Source organism: Rhagoletis zephyria, unplaced genomic scaffold, assembly GCF_001687245.7.
Source record: "Rhagoletis zephyria isolate East Lansing unplaced genomic scaffold, Rhagoletis_zephyria_1.1 Rzeph_scaffold_02545, whole genome shotgun sequence".
NCBI lineage: Eukaryota > Metazoa > Arthropoda > Insecta > Diptera > Tephritidae > Rhagoletis > Rhagoletis zephyria.
The window spans coordinates 61,467-75,369 of record NW_016159629.1 but is presented as its reverse complement, the minus strand read 5'-3'; the positions used below and the strand labels follow the sequence as shown (position 1 = coordinate 75,369).

At 34.3% G+C, this 13,903-nt stretch overlaps 2 protein-coding genes and 1 long non-coding RNA gene across 4 annotated transcripts; 1 reads left to right on the top strand and 2 right to left on the bottom strand.

Moving 5' to 3' along the window:
* Positions 1 to 1,171: 1,171 nt before the first annotated feature.
* LOC108367117 (glutathione S-transferase theta-1-like) lies at positions 1,172 to 4,725 on the bottom strand. 2 transcript variants are annotated; one of them, XM_017621679.1, is made up of 5 exons: positions 4,508 to 4,725; positions 4,212 to 4,352; positions 2,893 to 2,998; positions 2,518 to 2,834; positions 1,172 to 1,367 (listed from the first exon to the last, which is right to left on the bottom strand). In XM_017621679.1, the coding sequence occupies exons 2-5, from the start codon at positions 4,321 to 4,323 to the stop codon at positions 1,222 to 1,224; spliced, it is 681 nt and encodes a 226-aa protein (XP_017477168.1). In that variant the 5' UTR covers positions 4,324 to 4,352; positions 4,508 to 4,725; the 3' UTR covers positions 1,172 to 1,221. The 2 variants fall into 2 exon arrangements, with proteins under 2 accessions (XP_017477168.1, XP_017477169.1); XM_017621680.1 differs by having other exon boundaries at positions 4,523 to 4,725.
* Positions 2,743 to 3,185, top strand: LOC108367118 (uncharacterized). Its single transcript, XR_001848205.1, has 2 exons — positions 2,743 to 2,830; positions 2,915 to 3,185. It is a non-coding gene; the product is annotated as an uncharacterized LOC108367118 (long non-coding RNA).
* A 1,948-nt stretch (positions 4,726 to 6,673) lies between the features above and the next one.
* On the bottom strand, positions 6,674 to 8,393 carry LOC108367120 (replication factor C subunit 5-like). The gene is made up of 6 exons (XM_017621683.1): positions 8,255 to 8,393; positions 8,133 to 8,197; positions 7,623 to 8,073; positions 7,354 to 7,568; positions 7,151 to 7,228; positions 6,674 to 7,084 (listed from the first exon to the last, which is right to left on the bottom strand). Exons 1-6 carry the CDS (start codon positions 8,290 to 8,292, stop codon positions 6,933 to 6,935), a joined length of 999 nt encoding a protein of 332 aa, XP_017477172.1. The 5' UTR covers positions 8,293 to 8,393; the 3' UTR covers positions 6,674 to 6,932.
* Between the last annotated feature and the right edge of the window lie 5,510 nt (positions 8,394 to 13,903).

Genomic DNA, 13,903 nt, shown 5'->3' with positions numbered 1-13,903 from the left:
ATAATTTTTTTCCGTGTAATTAAAATAAAAAGTATTTTAAATCAGCATAAAAAACTGAAATTTATTTTTAAAAGCATCAGAATATATTTTTCTTTAAATCTGCACGAAAAATCCTCTAAAACCCCGGCACGATCATTTTGTCGCAGCGCTCGCGGGCTCAGCGAAAAAAAACGCGGTTAACGCATTTAAGATTTCCACCAGGCGCACAGAACCGCCCAGCAGGTGGCTGCCGCAGCAAATGTTGCGCGCGCTACATGTTGCGATAATGTTGCGCGCGCTACATGTTGCGATAATGTTGCGCGCGCTACATGTTGCGATAATGTTGCGCGCGCTACATGTTGCGATAATGTTGCAAGTGCCGAGTTGCTAGCGGCATGTTGCTGGCGCTACATTACCAGCCATGGTTGCTGGTGGTGCTGCCAGATCTGCAGTAAAAGTTGAAAGTTCCTTTTTAAGTAATATAGCCTTTTGTGGCGCTTCAATGTAATAGAAGTCCTATAACCTCAAGTTGTATAATTTTGCAGCGTTATTTTCTCAAATTTACGTAGTTTCTACAGGTTAATAACACTGCTTTATCGACTCTAGTACAGGTGGCATCGCAACCGCTGCGCTACTTGGAACAGCTGTTCCATGTCAACAAAACCAAAATAAACAAAATGCTGTGACGATCAGATTTATCTTTTATTTTCATAATTTTTCAACGTCTGGAAGTGTTTGAATGGAGCTAAATTTATTTAAAAGAAAATACATTTCATAACGCTGAAGCCGTAATTGAAAACGTATGCGAGTAAAATTCCACGAATTGTGACATGCTACAGTAGAGTTGGCCGTAGCCTGCCCAATGGCTCAACTTAGCTTATTCGCAGCAGCGGTTCAGCTTGGATTCGGGATGCGTCAAATCATACGCCTCACATCGAGTATGGTCTTCTTAGCCTTTACGGCATTTTGCTGAGTGCCGAAATTGTGATGCACTGAAAGAGGCGGAGTTGTCTGAAATCTCTGAAAAGATAATAAACAAAATGTTGGCAAATATGTTGCTTGACTTCCAAGAAGATTAGAAGGATTCCCTCACTCCATAATCAACTCTATTCCAAAAATAATGAGCGTATTTTAATTTAATTTTTTGATTCTTTATTTCTTTTTCTTTCCTTACTTGCCTACTAGTTATTAGTTATTCATGCGAAAGTAACAAAAAATTCAGCATTTGAATTTAATGGATTTTCACAGCTTCGCATTTGGGGCAGTGCCGCTTATCTTATAAACCATTTCGTGGGCTTTATCATAGTGCGGATTGCAGCCGGCGCGAACGCGTTTTAGCCATGCTTTGATTTTTGGATATTTTATGCGCACATCATAATCAGCCAAACCTAGTAAGAGAACAATGTGGGTATATACAAATTTATTAAAAAAATAATCTTAACGATTTCGTTCTCTTTATTTTTTAATTAATTTTTCTTTTTAAAATTTAGTTTTCTACTAATCTCTAGGTTTTAATGTTTAAAAAAAAATATATATGTACTTTTTAAATTAATTTATTTCTTTAGAAACTTGTAGTTTGTAATTTTTCCTTTTTTTTTTAAATTTATTTTTAAGACTTTATTTTTTAAAGAAAAATATTTTTTTAAAATTAAATTAAATTTTTAGAAACTTTTATTTTATTTTGATTTTTTTTTAATTTAATTTTCTCTTAATTTTTAGATTATGTTATTTTATAAAGAAATTATTATTTTTCTTCTTTTTTAATTAAATTTTGTTTATTTTTTTTTTAAAGAAAAATACTTTTTTTTAATTTTATTCAATAGTCAGGAATTTATTTTTTAATAATTGATATGTTTCTTTTCATCTGTCTTTTTGTATACCAACTGTATGAATTCATAAAACTTTGATTGCGTTTCCCACAAAATTGATATGTATTTTGAAATATGTACTTCGTTATATTATTCAACGTGCGATATCTTATTTTTATGTTATTTATTTAATTTAATTTATTTTTTTAAAAAGAAATTTAATTTTTAGTTTCATTTAATTTTAAGAAACTGATCATATTATTATTTTTTAATTTAATTACCTTCTAATTTTCAGATTTTACTGTTTTTAAAAGAAAAGTATCTTTCTTAATTTCATTTAGTTTTAAAGAACTTATTTATTTTTTTTTTCATTTTCAATTGTTATTTCTTTTTTATTTAATTTTCTTTTGATTTTTTCATTTTATGGTTAAAAAATTTCAAAATCGTTTAATTTTATTATTATTTTTTCTTTTTTATATAATTTCATGTTTTTTTTTTATTGACTTGGTGTTATTTTAATATCGTTTAATTTTGGAAAACATATTTCTAAAAGACAAACAGAGTAAAGCGAAGACCTTCTCGTTACCAGATCTTTCAATAAGTCTTTCGAAGGACACAAAAGAGCTTTCAAGAAAGAGCTTACGGAAGACTTTTGTATTTCAAGAGACTGGGGTGAGTTGAAAGACTTATGCCAACTTCAACTGCCAGCTACAACTTGTCACCTACTTACGTATCTGTTCGATTTCGCAAGCCGCAAAAATATCGGCAACTGTCAATCGTTGTCCGGTTAGGAAGTCAGTTTTTGCCAGCCACACATTCTCGATGATATCCAAATTGCCTTCCATTTGATTTTTGAGTTTTTCAATTTTCTCAGTCGTCGGACGATTTCCGGTGAGCAAAGGATCTAACCAAATTGTGCGGAAATAAAGGGCGCAAGAGATGCGTAGCGTGTTGTGCTGCCATTCGAGAAATTCATCCACCCGCGCTTGCTCCAAGAAATATTTCGGATAGAGATATTCGGGAATTTTACCCTTTGCGCTGAGGTACCTTTAAATGGGATGTAACTAAAAAATGTGTCATACCTTTGAGTTGATTTTTATCTTACCTTAACACGGCAATACTTTCAGCCAATTTGAAACCATCATCATTAATGCAGGGCACTCGCTGGAAACGATTGATATTTTGCTTGAACTCTTCAGTCAAGTGTTCACCTGCGACGAAAGAAAATATTTATTATGAAGTATCGGTTAAGAAAAATAAAGCATAACTTGGGTATCTTTGCTAACCCTAAGGCTTGTCCACCGGTCCATCATTATTTCTGTCGACAAATCTGCCGACTACGGTTTTGACGGTTTAAAAAATAAAAATTTAAAACAACGATTATTCTTGATAAAAAAATAAAAATAAAAACCAATAAATTTTACAAAAAAAAAATTTACGATTATTCCTTACCGAAAAAATTAAAATAAAAAAATTACTATTGTTCAATGATCAAAAAATAAAAATCTTAGTATTTGACGCTTATTTTTGGTCCCTGATACATCCACAACGTACTTAAAAAACTTCTTGGGATGTTTTTTCTAAACTCGACGAAGCATTTTCTAGGTAACTTAAAAGTTTACTATCATTCTATCAAGATTTTTATATTTAGATCTCTACAAAATCGTAATTTTTTGATTTTTATTTTTTTTTATCATTTTCAACCATTATGATGGGGACTCCGTTTTTATGACCGATTTAAGTCTTTTATGATCAAAAAAGTTAAATCTGACAATAACGGTTATATGACCGAAAAAATAAAAATCATAAAATAACGTTTAAATGTGATCAGAGAAAAATACATCCAATTGGCACTGTTAAATTCTGATGTTTATTATAAAGATGATGACCGTTAAAGTCCCTGGATTTTACTGTTTTTTTTTCATCGAACAAACCGATTTCTTCATTTCATATAGTTTTTCCAAGTTTTCAAGGGGTTTTCCAGTTTAAAATTATATCCTCTGTTATTTGGGGAGGAACCGTATATCATATTTGATTCAAATAAATGAATGTTTGTCGCTTAAGCGTTTTCTATGTGTTTGGCCGAGTTTCTTCAATTCGTGTTCTGCTTCTTGTAGCAACGTAGGCATTTTCACTGTATGAAAACTATGTAAAATGAAACCGGTTTAACCGTTTTTTTCCAATTTCAATTTTTCAAATAACTTGAAAACCGGTTTTGGAAAAAAAGCGAATAATCGAACACCCTAACATCCCCCATGGGCCAACGAACCATCGCTGATAAGCTGTGAATATCAGCAGCAGCAGATAGCTGCAATCTTAATCAAGGTAAAACCTGTGCATACATTTATATGCATTTTTATCTATGTATGTATATGTATGTATGTATGTGTCTACTAACGGCAACTAATTTCCCCATCAGCTTACCTTTTCGCAGCGCCACTGGACAATCTTCGAACTGAGCACCGCTTATTTTTAGTATGATGTGCAGTGCACGCGATGGCTGCGACATCAAATCATAATAGAATCGTAGTGACATGATCACCTTTGGATGCCGGCAAAATGACACTAAAATACCAAGATTTCTTATTAAGCTTCCACCAAAAAAAAAAGAGCACAAAAGCACAAGTAAAGAGAACGCGTGTAATGTGCGTGTGTTCGTAAATCTTAAGTGTTCGCTATTAGTTATCGTTTACACTATTTAAATAATTGGTATAATTCACCTTTAGTGTATTTACATCAATGTTTGTTCTCTCTATACATGGAAAAACACCTTTATATGCTTCCGCACTTGTTGGCGTTCCGCGTTCAACTACTGGACGCTGCAAAACGTTTAATTTGTCAGCCAATGAATTATTTGTACGTAAGCTAGCCGCTCTCTTAATCCCTTTGGTGCTCATTTTTTTGGCATACGAAAGTTAGTAATTACTTATTTATTTGTTGTTTATAAGGTTTTTTTTTAAAGAGAGTAAGAGCGCGCTGTCTTTTAGTTCTTGGTGCAAAGTTCACTTAAATAGTTAGCTTGTTTTACTGCACTGAATAATTAAATAAAACTATGCAAAAATACGTTTCACCGATGATTTTTTTTAACAGTAAGATCTGCATACCACTAATTACCTAAAGCAATAAGAAAATTTATTATTTTAATTAATGCCATACGTCAACACAACAGACATATGTATATATATCATGACACTACGACTCAACGTAACCGGAACCACCCAGATTTATATGTGACCAAGGACTGTCACTTCGACACATTTTCTCAAATACTGGGAGATTAACTGGGGTTTAAATCTAAAGTACAATCTATTAGGTTCAACGCATGACTAAAAAGATTTAAAGTTGCTACTTTATCCACCTCAAGAAAGTCGTAGTAGGCCTACAACAAATATTTAATTTTTTAGGACATTGCAAAAAACTAAAGATTTGGTTTGTATTTCTGTCTCATAGATAACGATTTTTTTAAAATGAATATTGAACAACATTTGACCGAGATTGATAAACGTAAGTGGCTTTTAAGATATGTACATTAGGGTGGTCTAAAAATGCATGTGAAAATGTAAAGTCGGAATTTTATGCTCTCACCCCCTAGGATTGTTCATACCGAAAAAAGTATACCCTTATTTGTTTTATTTTGAAATCAAAAAATATTTAGGGGTCGCTCAAAGCGCCTAAAATTTTCCAGGTATTTTATATGGGGAAAAACAACTTTTCGTAGAAATGGTATAGAATAGTTAAAAATCAATATTTTCTTACCACAAAACTCTGTTTATCTGCAGGAGATTCCCAATAATAATACCCAATTGTTTATTTAACCATTTTTTCATCGCAACTATAATTTAGAGGTCCGCCAAAAACCCACGAAAACACCGAAAAATGCAATGGGGCGACCAATAAAAAATCGTTAGCATTAAAAAATGGTTAAATAAAGAATTGGGTATTATTACTGAGTCTTCGGAAGAGAATCAAAGTTTTCCGATCGAAAAATATTGATTTTCAAAAATTCTATAGTATTTCTACAAAAAATTTTATTTTTCCCATATAAAAATACATGGAAAACTTTGAGCGCTTTGAGCGACCTCTAAATATTTTTTGATTTCAAAATAAAAAAATAGGGGTATACTTTTTTCGATATAGAAAAATTCTAGAGAATGAGAGCATTACAATTCCGACTTTACTGTTTTTGGACCACCCTAATGTACATACATACATATGTACATATATACACTATCTGGCTGTGTAGAATGAATAGTTAAAAGAAATGGAGAAGTGGCCACTGGATGACGCGCGAAATTAACATTACACATTAAAAAACAAAAACGTTTTTTTTTTTACGAAGGACATTTTTAATTTGAATACTAGTTTAAATGCCTCGATTTCAGACTCGACTTCAATGCGGATGGCGTCCGTCGAATACCGTTATAGTCATGAACAGGGAACAGATTTTATGGAAATTTACTTTTTGTTCTGCTAAAGAGAGTATACTCGATTAAAAATGTCCTCGATTTAGCTTTCCCTGATTCCATTTGATGTTGCCTTTTTTAAGATATTTGCCTATTCTACTTTGAATTGTAAAGGGCAAGAAAAAAAAGCCGTATCAACTCACTTCGAGCGCACGTTTAGTACATTCAAGGCTTTTCTTCGCGAAAGTCGAATGAAAATACTGCCAGAAAACTTCAAAATGTATCTTGTAAAGTTTTGTGAGTTAAAAATTCGAAAGGAGAAAATAATCAAAGATGCAAAGTACAGAATTTTTATATAATGAAACTAGTTCATATTTTTTCTTTTTACTTGTAAAATAAACATTTCTAAAATAAATGTTTATTTCTATTTTTTGATTATTATTCGGTTTTTGTCTTTTTTAGAGCCTTTTTTGCGATTTCTAGTGCCTTTTCCTGCCTATTTCGCTTTTTATTTTGCCCTTTTTTAAGTTTTCAGGTCCTAAATACACAATATTTTGTTAACTTCATCTGTAGCAATGTGATTACTGTTTCGCTGTTTTATTACGGAAGTTACGAATATAGTGGCTTGGGAGCTCATGCTATTCTTATATAAAGCAATCGAATCGTATATATCAAAACGTTGGTATAACTTAAAAATATAACTTCGTTTTTCGAAAATAACAAATATTGACTGTCGCAAATTTTAACTCTCCAACGATACCATGTCGCGACAGATGAAGAAAGCTGAAATCAGTGCAGTTGTCTGTGGCGCTTCAGTGCAACCTTTTGCCAAACGTTCCTCAATACTGGCCATTTTTATAACTAACTTGTTCATAACGCCCGGGGGTATCTCCACTGAAATTAAAAATCTTGTCAATAAAGTGGCTTAATTTTTTATACATAAATAATTTGAAAACTTACAGCGCATAACAAATAAATGCAATTCTGTCAGAATATCACTCAATGCTAGTCCGCGCACAGATTTTATGCGGTGTATTTCTAAAAAGTATGCAAATAAATTAAAACAAATTTTTTGAAAACTGCGTAAAATCAAGAATGTTTCTCGGCGGGTATAACTAAAGCACAGACATTTTTTAAATAATCGCAAATTTCATTTCACTTACCATCATAAGCTTCCTCGAAACCCTCTGTTGAAAGTAAAGTTTGCAATGTACGCTCTATATCACTGCGTAATGGATGACCTACACATGTGTATACATTGTCTTCATTAACGACATCGAATGCCATTGAGGTACTTTGCAGCACATTTAGCACCTTCCGCATGTCACCTTTGGAAAGTGTCATCAATGCTTTCTTGCCATCTTCGGTGACGTTGAGTCTACAAAAAGATTCGTTTACAAATAAGATGTTAAAATATACTGTCGAGACTTACTTCTCCTGCTCAATAATCTTATCCAGACGTGGTAGTATTTGCTCGGGTGCCAGTGGCGCAAATCGGAAACGCGTACAACGCGACTGCAACGCTGGTATAATTTTGCTAAGATAATTGCAAATAATACAAAATCGCACATTCTCCGTATACTTTTCAATTATACGACGTAGCGCATTTTGTGCATCATTCGTCATAGCATCAGCTTCATCCAAAATAATTAATTTGAAGGTGCCGCTGAAAATGGTGCGTGTTGATGCAAAGTTCAAAATTTGCCCACGCACAATGCCAATACCACGATCATCTGAAGCATTCAATTCCAGTACCATTGACCTAAATTGTGCTGGATTATAGAGTTGCTTAGCGCAGGCGAGAATCGTGCTGGTCTTGCCAGTGCCAGGTGGGCCATAGAAGAGCAAATGTGGCAGCTGCTTTTGTTCAATAAAACGATTAACTGGCAGAAAATAGATATAGACATAAAATACAAGCATTATTCAATGCATATCAACTTACTTGTAGAAATTATTTCCTCGTGTGATATTAGATCGTCTAATTTGGAAGGTCTATACTTCTCCACCCTACAATAAATACGCAATGGTTAAATCATTCATTTTTCAAAAATGTATGTCACTCACCATGGCATGCGACATTCTCTTTCTTTTTTCTCAGCCATTTTCGGATATTTTGCAAAAACCAAGAGCTGGTAAATATAAATAAAAATTAAATGCAAATTGGCGCCGGCAACTGTCACAACCAAACAGCTGCTTTGCGGCGTACTTGAATAGTTGTTGGTGTTCATGCAAGGGTTGCTTTTCAGATAAAGCATTGCCATGTACAAAATATTAAAAATAGGGGTCTTCATCAGAAGTGATAAACTGTTGAAAAACTTGATAAAATGATAATTTTTCAGGCATACCTAAAGAATACCGACCCTTGAGCTAGAGAAAAAAGAAAATGTGGACGTGGTGCACCCCTTTCTGCTGAGTTTAATGGTAATCTTTTTTTTTGGTGCAAATTGACAGGGGCGGCGCTAAATATAATGAAAATGTTGAAAATTTCACGTTTATCCCCTTCCCCCCCCGCCCCTGTCATCTTGCACCCAAAAAAAAAAATGCCGTTAAAATCCGGAAAAGGGGGCGGGCCACGCCCACTTTTTGTCTCTAGCTCAAAGGTCAGTATTCTTTAGGTGTTCCATTTTTCATTTTGATAAATGAACTGTCAAATTTTGTATTGAAATCTATATAAGCAATGTTTACAACTTTATCAAACGATTTTAGTAGATAAATATATAAATATCAGAAAAATTCAAACCTGACAAGTTGCCAGGTCGTCGCTTTTGCTACGAACACATAACAAGCAAGTGGACACAATGCACGAGGTAAGAATGAAACATAACTAGCCATAAAAGTTAAACAATAAACAATTTTATGCTATTATATACCAAGGTGCGTTCTTGAAAGAATGCGGATAAACTGATAAATTTAAGCAATTTATCCCTTTACTTTACTTTACTTTACTTTAGATGAAGACCCTTCATATTGTTACGATTATCCTTGTTTAATGGACGCACTTCATGAACCAAAAATACAAGATCACGTAAGAACGCGACGTTGTATTTGTAACTGGTTTTGAGAAAAAAGTTTGCGAAAGTAAAGAAGAGTTAATTCAACATGACAACACATTTTAAAGCATTTTGTTGCATAATTTTACCTAAATTGTGCGTTTAAAGTGGCTGACAATAATTTTGGCTAATTTTGCTTTTCGTTGTTTTCTTTGCTTTGTTTGCTTTTCGCTCGTTTTCCAGTGAAACAAGATGGCGGAGAACCCGCTAAAAAAAATCGACTTTTTTCACTCTCTTGTTCTTACGTGATCTTGTGTCTTCCGTTCATGGACGGCTTCCCCAAATCCTTTGATTTTGTACCACTGGATTGTTAAACAAATGCTTAAGATGGCCAAATTACAGTACAACTAACTTAATTGTACAACAAACACTTTTACAATACACGTTAAAGCAATTACAACACTTTACGAAACTTGTCGACACAATTGATCTGATTTGCAATTGAACCAGTAGCTTTCTGATTCTTCTGGAGTGCTGTAGCAGTGGCCTTATGGGTTGTTTTTGCTTACGCGAAAAAGCACATGTAACGCATTTAGCTCTAAATGCTACTCTAAGGCTTTCTGCACTTTGGTCATCCAATCATAGTTGCTTCATCGTCCCAATCATGATGCAACGATTACATGACGACTACACTTTCGCACACTCGGTCGTGATATTTCAATTCATTTGGCGTCTAAAAATTCACTTGGAGCAGGTATTTTCTGTTTTTTGGTTAATATTTTCGTGAAATATTTACAAATACCTGCAATTTTTAAAATATAGACTGTGCTGCAACATTTCTAGACATCTTCTTTTCTTTTCCTGAAATGTGTTTTGAGCATGCAGACATAGGCTTTTTACAACTTCGTCATATTTTATAACTAAAACGCTCACATTTATTGAATTTTAATGCAATTATCCACTTTTTAATAATTTCCACAGATTTTATGCAAAAAATACTAATTTTTATGCTTTTTTAACGCAAATATTAACTTTTCCACTAATTTTACCCCATAAAATGTAAACAAACAATGCGTGCACAACGATTAGCAAACGACACTGCCGTACTTATCGGTTTTTGCATCTTCTACGATTTGCCGATAACTAGCCGACAACGACAAGTGTGCAAATCTCCTTTGAAATGCATGTGCTCGGCTCAAAATTTCAGGGCGAGACGATAACGCAACTATGATTGGACGACAAGTGTGCAGATAGCCTCAATGCACATCTATCCATACAAAATTCGTCATCTGAATGCAACTTCATTTCTGCATTAAGAGACTAAATGCTAAAAGCGACCCTGTGATCGCCGGAAAATACCACGATTCGAACACGGACAATGCTGCGTTTAGGTGGTCGCATATGGAGATTTCATTTATTATTTTACATTATTTTAATTAAAAAAAGTCCCTCTAATCCAACATCGATGTGATGCTGATAGAAATCTGGATCAATTTGTGATCAACTCTGTTTGTTTTGTTTCATAATTACTTTACTATTGTTTAATATTTTATTTATTTTTTTTCATTTTTGAGTAGGTTTTCTTCAGCATGCTTCTTCTCCGTGCGAATTGATCGTGGTAGATACGGATCTGAATAAGCGACTGGAACACGGCTGTTTGTCGAAATCATACAACTTCGAAATCGCGTAAATGTGCATTTGGTTAATACGATAGCATGAACGAAAATATATATTCGAAAGTGCTAAATGTTGCATTTTAAATGAGTAAGAACGCTGCATTATATTCCCGCACTCGAACCCATAGCACCTCTAGAACGTAATCGCCCTCCACTTAACGTTTGTTGCTGTCGAATGTTCTACGCCACTACGATAGTACCGGCACTCGATAGTTTTCGAAACGATAGTTGAAAAAATCGATAGTATCGATAGTACTATCGTCGTGAAAGGTATTGAATTGAAATGCTTAATTGCTTGATAATTAAATAATTAATAATTTTATAAAACTTATAAATTACTTTGTAAATTAATAAGATTATATAATTTATTTTTTGATGTGGGTGCATCAAAAAGAACTTCTTACAATAATAAAATAAACTTATTAATATACGCGTCTGTATTATATATACTTATATACATACACTTGCATCCACTTGAATAGCTATAGGCAAAAGCTGAACTTATTTTTTATGTGGAAAAATTTACTTTGGATTTTGTTTGTCCCTTTTGAAGTACAAAGAAGTGAAATTGGCTATAATAATACATTTCTAATACTACAAAACAAAAAAAAAAAAAAAGATATTCGTTTAAATTGACAACTCATACTTATAAAAATTCAAATGAGCTCAAATACGGAGGCGCATATATAAAAATCCGGACAAGGGAAGTTATTAATATTTTACCATATTATAAGAAAACGAATATTGTACAGGTCAAAATTATAGCACCACAACTTTTTTTAGCAGTTTTGATTATATTTTTGTTTGTTTAGTGTCTACTAATTTTTTATAAAAGTTCTACAAAACATAAAAAACTACAAAATCATTAAAATTTCAAGCGTTTTAATTCGAATTTCTGTAAAAATTTTGTGTAAGCTAATTAAATTTTACTATAACTCTGTGTAAGCTTATAGTTGGGAAAAATTCCAATTACTTAAATTTTTTTCTTGCCGACCGTGTTGTGAATATTCTTGCATACAAAAATTTATGTAATGTGTAGAGATGTAAAGAAGAGACATTGTGAAGTTTCGCTAAAACCGACGCGGAAAGGTGTTCTGGCGTAAAAATTCTGTGGATGGCGTAGCCGAAGTTGGACTCATGATCATCAGTATTTTTGCGCAGGCATAGTTCATTTGGAAAAGTGAAATTATGCCGCGATAAAAAAAATGCAATTAAGCCGCCGATGAAATAAGAGGGCGACCTTAATTTACGCGGTCTTAATATAGTAGATATGTATGTACATAGATGTAAATTGATTTTAGATGAAGAATGCGAATAAAATGTTGAAAACGGTATTTTTTAATTTAAATATTTCTACATGCATACATTAAAATTAAAATTTTTATATGGATGCATACATACATACTATGTACCTATGTACATATGAAAACACCCAAACTTTTACTACAATGCGCGCAATTCTTTTCAATAGCTTTCAACACACAATTTTTTGAGCATTGAAAACACACAAAGAAGAATGCGATTTCAACGCTCTCAGCAAAGCGCACAGACCGGAAGTAGACGCCATTCAGTCTATTAAAAGCAAGATTGTCACACGCACCGCTATGCATATGCTAATACAGAGATGTATGAAAATACATACATATATTTGTACATATGTATGTATGTAGGTGTATACCTAAATATGTATTAATATACAGTCCTAACGCACCAAAGTGCAGCAGCACTCAAAACTGAAATGTACATACATACATACATAGAAATACACAAACATAAAGACGTAGGCATAGATGCATGTATATATGTACATAAGTAAAACACCAACACATAATTAATTTGGCGTCATTTACACGCACCTAGCCATCAGAATCATTGTCAACCAACCTGCCTGACAGACAGTATGGGGATAGATGCTTGCCAAGCTGGCTGGCTGCCTGGCTGGGTGCTTGGATGAGATGCAACTCGTCGCTTACCCGTGAGCTTGAAATGAACCTCAAGCGCCGCATGAAACAGAAAAAAAGAAGAAGAACTACGAAAAATTCTGTACATACTTACATTAGCATATACATACATACCTAGATATGTATGGACATTGTACATACATATATACTATACTATACATATTAAAATATATGTGAGATAACAAACAAATAATAAAACGAACCCCTTCCCACTTACATATGTACATATGTACACCCCCTACCCAATTTCGGCTTGCATGATTGCCTCGGTGAGTGGGCGCGCTTTCATTCATTGCATGCTGTGACGGCTGGTTACAGCCTCATCGCCGATAGCCGACGACTACATTCGTCGGCTATTCGGTAAAAAATAAAAATAGGTATGTAGAAAAAAAAAATATCAGAAATACCAGCAGGAGCAACGGGCAAAAATAATAACAAACAACAAAACAGAAATTCCAATGGTGTCACCAGCGGCTCGATGCCATTAACCGCCCTAGTGTACTACACTTAATAAACCGTCGTTGGCCGGGCATACGTGTGTGTGTGTGTGTGTGTGTGAGTGTCGCTGTAATGCGGTGTGTGAGTGCTTTAACAGTGCGCCTCAGCGGCCGCTTCCGTTTCCTTCCAGTGTCGTTTGCGCGCCTGTGTGTGTGCATGTGTTGCATATGTTTGCTCTAACTTTGTTTTGCTCTGTTTCGTTGTGCGCGCGCCTGGAAGCGGCGCGGGAAATCCAACACTCACACCCTGCTGGTGTTTCCGGTGCTTCCAATCGGTTGCTGCTGCTGAACTGTGTTGTGTTGGTGTTGGTCGCGCGCAAATCTGCTTGACTTGACTCGTTGTGCCAAGCCATTCGGCTATAAGTCGACTCATCGTGAATCGACCGACGACAATGACACAGCCTATGTAGCAGCATTGAGCGGCTGGAGCGCCACAGCTATTGCCATTCCATAGTTGAGTTTCGCCGCAGCAGGATCGCCGTTTCCTTGCACGCGTCACATTTTTTTGTGCTCGCTTTTTTTGGTGATTTATTGTGCTTGTTTGTGCTGCTCATACAGGATACACAAACGCATTTGGGTTGAAAGGAAA